Below are 7287 nucleotides of genomic sequence, written 5' to 3'. Positions count from 1 at the left end.
AGCCAGGAAGACTTTGAGGGTTGAGCCCTCTCTGCACACCACGCAGCGCCAGGCAGGCTGCAGAGTGTTGTGAATGTTTTTGATTTGAGGCAAGGGAGGAAACTCAAAAGCCAGACATCATGACAGAAGTGGATTCGGTTCTGAGACAGCCGGACTGCACGCCCCTCCCGCTCCCAGCCTGGACGTCTTTATGACTGAGCAGGGCTGGAGGCCAGTAAGCAGCTGGCTGATGGCAACAGCAGATGTGGTGTGGCAGCCAGGGGGGCCTGGAGCCCGGCAGGATCCAGGAGCCTACAGCAGCAAGTGAGAGACGAGAACAGCAGGACAGGAGACCTGGCCAGGGGAGGGAAGAGGAGGGCTCCTAGGTGGGGCTCTGCTGAGCCATCAGCCCAGGGCTTAGGCAGTGGCATCAGATGGACCTGGGGTGGAGTCCTGGAGGCCACCTAGGGCCTGGGCCAGCCACTTAATTCTCAGCCTCCCTTTTGCTTTTCTGAAGAGGAGACTAAAGATGGATTGTAGAGATATCACAGCAAACATCAGTTATTTCAAAAAACCCTCCTATGGGGCCTAGCACACAGATTTTACATAAATAGAAACAATAATTGTTATAACCGATGTGACCCTAAGGTAAATTTCATCTGTCTGTGCCTCAGTTTATCTTTAAAATAGAAGCGATATTACTACCCTTCCTTATAGGATTTTTCAAAAGCTTAACGGGGGTAACGTAGAATCTGGTGTGTTGTAAATGTTCAGTAAATTCTAACTCCTTCTCTTTCTCTGCTCCCCTGTACCCCAGACACATACACATCCCTGCCTTCCCCTTCCCAGATGGCAAAGGAGGTATTCCCCTGTCTAGATGGAGAGGGTCGTTTCTCAGGGCCAGGTGGTGGTAGATCATAAATTTTAAAACAAAACAAAACAAAAACAGGGATTAAGTGAAGAGTTAACCAACAAGGAAAGAGATGAGCAAAAATAATAAAACATACATCTAGACTTAAGAGAGAAAAATGTGTTCCAGAACTATAAATAGACAAATCTGCCTGAGAGAGTGGATAGAATGGGGACTTGGGTGGTTTCCAGCTGCGACTCTGTCTCTGTCCCTCTGTGTGTGTCTCTGTCTGTCTCTGTCTCTTTCCCTGCCCTCTCTCTCCTAGAGTGCCCTTACACAAGCCACTTTTTCTCTCTGGGTGCACCAGAGCTCTGAGTTCCCTTCCAGCCTGTCTAAGGTGCAGTAGGAGAGACTGAGTCCAGTGCAGGGGTGAGGAAATAAGGGGCAATCGCTAACTGGGGGACCAGGAAGGGAGAAGGCGGAGCTCACAGCTCAGCAAGGGAGCAGACAAGGCCTGCCAGAGCCCTGCAGCCTGTAAGTTGGTGGGAAGCAAAGGGGGCGGTGGCGCGGCAGAGATCACTAAAATGCAGCACTGCTCAGCACCTCGGGAGCATAAAGCCACCTGCAGGAAAACTCTTAATTCCAGAATGTGGGGAAGGGACATTTAGTAATTATATAAAGATCAACCTTTCGCTCACTGGACATTGTTAACACAACCACGTAGGCTGAATAGAAATAAAAGTGAATAGAATCCAGTTGGAGATACTTGTCACTGCCCTTGAACTGAGATGTTTTCAGTTCCATGTTAGCACCATTTCCCTGCCCACCGCCAACACACACACTCTTCTCAGAGATGAGGTTAGGCTGGAAGCATAGAAAGTTACCTTGTATATTAGGAAGGTTTTGAGGCATCCCTGGAAACCCTGTCAGCCATCAGGATCTGTACCCTGTGGGAACACTGACTGGAAATCCTGGCACCACCCCACAGTAGCCCCTCAACTGCTATTCACTGTGGCCCCATCGCCCCACGCATGCAGGAGTGTCTTAGCTATGAAATCCTCTGAAAGACTAAGAACAGGAAATACAGTGAGGTGGCATTGATTCAGCTCCTTTGTGTGAATCTGAAGGCATCATCCAAAACTTAGAGCCTGTCTTCTGCATCTGTAAAATGGTGTCAATACCCCACAGTATTCTCCTGGGTTCTCCTGGGTTCTCCTGGGCCTTAAATGAGATCAGGTATGTGAAAGCACTACTCAAAGAAACGTCGGCTGTGATGATTTGTCCCTTTAGGTGGTGGCTCACTTAGCTTGCAGGAAAGATCTTCTAGGCCCAGGTGGCACAGATGAGAGAGCTGGCAGCTTTAGTGAGACAGGTGTGGCAAAGGTCCATGGGACTGGCTCCTGATTTCACAGCCCCAGATCAATGACTGCAAGCTTCTACAGTGAGAATAAAGTGACTCTCCTGAAAGCAGCATACCCAAAGAAGAGGTCTGCCAAACAAAGCATGTGGAAAGAAGCAGTCATCTTAGTGTCCAAGAAAGAATACCCTTGAGGCTGTGCTGAATATGTGGAGCCAAACATCTGCCTTAGGTATACCTAAGACATGAAGTTAGTGAATAGGAGATAAGCTAGTCTTGAATATAAAGCAGCAAATTACAATTTACAATGCTACAGGCTGTGGCCTTTGACATGTTACTGATCTTGTTCTATAAGCCTGTTTCCTCATCTGTGTTATAGGGATAATACTAGCATGTACCTCCTTGGATTGCTTTAATCCTTGAGAGATAACCCCTGAAAGGCACAATGCCAGATTCACTGTGCCCAATAATCACAGGATACCAGGTCATACTTTGTCTAAAGGGCAGAAAGTTAACGTTTCAATAGAGACCAAGTTAGACTTCTGCTCTTTTTCAAATGAGATTTATTGTACATAAAATAAATTAATTACAGTTTAAGCCAAAGCATGAGTGGCTTTTTAAAGTGCATCTGTAGAGGGGATTTGGCAGGTAGCCCCTGTTCACTTGCTGTAAAAAGTGTTTTTGTATTTCAGCCACCCTTAGGCACGACTCAGCCAGGCCTCGGAAGTACTCCAATGCCATTGCCATGAACCATTTACACAAGTCACACCAAAATCAACTGACACTTTTTTTTCCTGATGGAACAGTTAAAAACAAAAACAAAAAACTATACAGGCAAAGTCTGGGGCTGAAGAGTGTGAAGTTCACTACTCCTCAACACACACCCCACTGAGCATGCACATCCTGTGAGGGGGAACCAGCGCCTTCCTGCAAACTAAGCGAGCTTACCGATGTCTGCTATACAGAATATTCTGGCCCATAAACTCAATCCATTTTTCAGGGGTAGGGGATTTTCCATCTTGTTCATAAAGAAAGAAATCTGGGTATCCTTCAGGTTAGAAAGGCATTCTGTAAGAATTGTGTTCCAGAGTTACAAATCATACTGATAAGAGAAAAGCAATTCTTCCTCTTGGGGGAAAAAAAAAAGATGAAAGAAAGAAGGAAAAAGAAAACGGGGGAAAAAAAGAAAGCCTATCAATGCTTAATCTGTTCTGTCATTCCCACTGTAAATCACACCAATACATTTCGTGGAACTGCAACGGACCACCATTTACAAGGTAGCTAAATGCAGAAACCAAAACGATTATGTCCCCTCCCCACTCTACAGCAAAAGACACAGAGTATATTTCACATATTCAGAGAGTGGCTCAGTGGGCTCTTTCAAGCCTCATCAATCCTGTCCCCCTGCTCAGAACAACACTTCCTTTTCTGTAGCAGTTCCATAGGCCCTCTTGGCCCTTCTGCTCCAGCCCTTTCTGGAACCAGGAACCACTGCCAGTCTTCAACACTGCTGCACTCAGGCCCTCTTCCTGGGAAGACCAAAGCCCCTTGAGTGCTCCTCCTGCTTCAGACAGAGGTGACAGTCCTCACTTTGGCAGAGAGAGCTTGCTTAAACCTCCTCTTCAGGTCCTGCATGTTGGGTGACTTGGGCCTGGGAATGAGGGAGGTTCTTCGCTTCTCAGGTGTGCTGCTAGGCTGCTGTTTGTGACTGACCTCTTTACAGAGAACATGGAAGGCACTGTAGACATCATTATAATTTTCACTGACAGACACTTCATAGAATGAGCAGCCTAGCATGCTGGCCAGCTGCAGTCCAAGCTGAGGGTCAACCTGTTTGATGTGCAACAGGTCAGCTTTGTTGGCCACGACTACCACAGGCAGCCGGGTGCCCAGGTGTAGCTGCTGCACGTGCTGGTGAAGCTGGCTGATGAGTTCATAGCTCTTGTAGTCAGTGATGGAGAAAACTATCACCACAGCATCTGCCCAGCGAATGCACCTATTCAGCTGTTCACTGCAGCTCAGGCTGTTCTCATGGACCTGAAAGAGTGGGGTGACGGCAAGGTGAATGCTGGTCAGTGGTGCAAAGAGCCTGGGCTTGGGTAGATTTCAAATTCAAAAGAGCCCTTCATAGTAATGCCAGGTTGCGGGCCATAAACAAGTTATATCCCACACACTTCAGCTTTCTTGACAATATGTTGATCCAGCTGCACAGAGTTGGAATAAATAACAGTGCAGCTCACCACACTCCAGTGGAAAATTGACCTGCAGAGAACTCCATGCAGAGAGACTTTGTAGTTGCACAAAATGGGAAATTAACTGGCTAGACAGTAAGTCTGGCGAAGTAAAGATAGGAGCTGGAAGCATTTAAACCTGGATAACTGCCCAGTTCAGGAGGCGGGGGAAAAAAACCCTAGCATGGCGCTTTTGTCTATAGAGCAACTTTCCACAGTACAAAAGAGATTCCAAGTATTTGCAGACTGTACCCAGAAGCTTGGTTTTTCATGCCAAAGACACATATATTAAAACTGGACTTTTTAACCATAGCAAGGAAAACACCAATTTCTACTGCATTTGGTTTGGGCTTTCCGGCTGTGTTGAATCCTTCTAAAGGAAGATTTCTGCCCCTTAGCCAAATCTCCCAAACTAAACCATGCTAAGATTGACCAACAGCCAGATACAATTGAGCTGTCAGACAATATGTAAGTCTACATGTGACTCTGCAAATTTCTCTGCTCCTGCAGTGTGAGGGACTTGAGAAGAAGTGAATGATTCCACAGCCAAGTAGGCTCCCCTTTCACCCAGAGTCTCAGAGCTTCTCACCTGAATACCTGGAGTGTCTTGAACCTGAATAGCCAGGGTTTCACCTTCTATCTGAACTTGTCTAGTATACAGATTACCTATGAAGGCAAATAAAAAAGATTATGTTCTTCCTTCTTGTACAACTTTTAAAACATTGAGTTTTAAGCTAGAAAAAAAAATGCACAATGCACAAATGCACACAAAAAAGCTATAGTTTATTTCTATTTAGTGGGCTTACTTCAGATTTTAAAAAAATAAAAACCAGCAATTTTAACCTTATGTTAGATTTATTAAAACCAGGGCAAAGTTTGCAAGTTTTTGAAAACGTATTTATCTAATTTTAAACAAAGTTTCCAGTTTTAGAATACTCCCTTGATGCAAATTATCTTGGTCAGCCTATGTGAGGTTTCTGTTTTCTTGAGTACTTGATCATTCTTTGACTGTAACTTTGTATTTTGGCCGTTAGATAGAATGGCTTGCTAGACAAATACTGTTAGTAAACACACAGCCAATGTTATCAGTTGGAATAAAAATGTGACATAATGATAATCAACTCTACATCAAAGCAGAAGGCTGCCACGTCTTATCTTGGGATAGCTTATACAGCTCGTTTCAAATAATCCCCTATATGTACTCATATGGTCTACAGATTTAAGCAATTTGCTAACAGAGCATAGGTAGAAAGCTCTTAAGCCTCCCCAGTGGCTATTCTTAATCATAGGGATTGAAAAATGTGTCCTCTCATTTATTCAGGAATTCTCCTCCTAAAATTCTACCATCCAGTTGTTTGTCTTTGTTAAGAAGGAAGAACTTTAGGTTTACAACTGCTCTCCTTTGGCCTTTGCTTTAAAAGGTCACCTCTGAAAGGCAGCCAGCAGAGAAGGAGAGGGGTGGGGGAAGGAGCTGACCATCTTTTTTTTTTTTTTTTTTTTACGACTTTTGCCGGAGTGTTTTGAAGGGAGAGGTTCTTGACTACAAAGGGTGCTTCCAACTGGGGTCACTATAGTTAAAACATACCAAGGGGAATACTTTCAGGCACTTGATAAAATGATGAATGGGCTTGGAATGGAATGAGACCAGATGGTATTTATTGGGGGGGGGGGCATGGAGGGCTGGGGAAAGTTTTAAGTGGCAGGATCCTCAGGCTTGGACTGTCACTGAAAGAACCTGCCTGGGAAGTGCTGGAAAATGGGAACCACAGTCCTCCTGCAATGGGACAGAATTTTTCTCAAATGCATTGTCTCACCTGCATTTCTTTCATAGTCACCGATGAATCGCTTGGTGAGGAACCGGACCACCAGTGCTGCAGGTCACAAAAAAGAAAGTCAAAGTGTTAACCTTGGAAGTTAGATTGTTCTCCACCCCACCCCCAGCCTGGAAAACAGCTCTCCCAAAGAAAGCCATAGATGGCCACCAAGTGAAATTCCTACCCTGTAGCTCCTTGACCCCTCTTCCAGACAAAAAGAAGGAGAGTAGAAGGCATCGTGAATTATGGCTCTGTGCAGCTGGAAGGCTCACTGGGCCCACCCCCTTCTCTGAGCCCGGCTGAGCCACACCTAAGCCTTCCAGTAGACCCACGTCTTCCTAACTTTCAAGACCTCCCAGGGGTGCTAGCTTCACTAACTCCCCTTTCTGTGCCAGGCATTGCCAGAGACTAAAACACCCCAAAGTTCTGATGGCGGCGGTGCCGGTGGTCCCCAAAAAGCCGCCTGGCCATTCTTGATCCCTGTTTCCCTCCTCTGTGGAAGCAGGCGGGTGGCGTCGACAACGGCTAAGCCCACTCTCAAGGGGCAGCGGCTCCCTGCAGGGGACGGCGAGCGGTCGGACTGCAGCTCCCACCGCTCCCAACGCCTCGCTCAGCCTCAGCTCCCGTCAGGGGTCGCCCACGACCAGCCCCGGGGTTAAGCGCGAGGACTCACCGGTCTTGCCCACGCCGCTGGCGCCCACCACTGCGATCTTGACCAGGCGGCGGCCGGCGGCGCCCACGCAGCAGTCGGAGGCGGCTGCGCTGCCCTGCGCTGGGTACTCGGCTATGGTGCACATGTTCTGAATGAGGCGCATCGCCTCGGCTGCGGCGCACCGCGCGGGAGGGGACTGAGGAACTGGAGAAGGCTAGCGCTGCACGGGAGCCGGCGGGAGGACCCGAATGCGGGACTCCGCGGTAAAAAAAAATATATATATATATGTATATAATAACAACAACGATAAATAAGTGCAGGTACGGGCGGGGCTGGGGCGGCCGCCAAGGCTCAGCAGGGCTCAGGCTCCGGGCTGAGACTGCACTCGGGCGGCGCGCAAGCTG

General features: G+C 47.3%; 1 protein-coding gene across 1 annotated transcript; it reads right to left on the bottom strand.

Moving 5' to 3' along the window:
- Positions 1-2732: 2732 nt before the first annotated feature.
- On the bottom strand, positions 2733-7269 carry RASL11B (RAS-like, family 11, member B). The gene is made up of 4 exons (XM_011958749.1): positions 6905-7269; positions 6232-6288; positions 5007-5083; positions 2733-4223 (listed from the first exon to the last, which is right to left on the bottom strand). The coding sequence occupies exons 1-4, from the start codon at positions 7044-7046 to the stop codon at positions 3753-3755; spliced, it is 747 nt and encodes a 248-aa protein (XP_011814139.1). The 5' UTR covers positions 7047-7269; the 3' UTR covers positions 2733-3752.
- Positions 7270-7287: the final 18 nt, after the last annotated feature.

Source organism: Colobus angolensis, unplaced genomic scaffold (assembly GCF_000951035.1).
Source record: "Colobus angolensis palliatus isolate OR3802 unplaced genomic scaffold, Cang.pa_1.0 Scaffold473, whole genome shotgun sequence".
Taxonomy (NCBI): domain Eukaryota; kingdom Metazoa; phylum Chordata; class Mammalia; order Primates; family Cercopithecidae; genus Colobus; species Colobus angolensis.
Note: the sequence above shows the minus strand (reverse complement) of the source record. Positions and strands in the feature narration are given on the sequence as shown.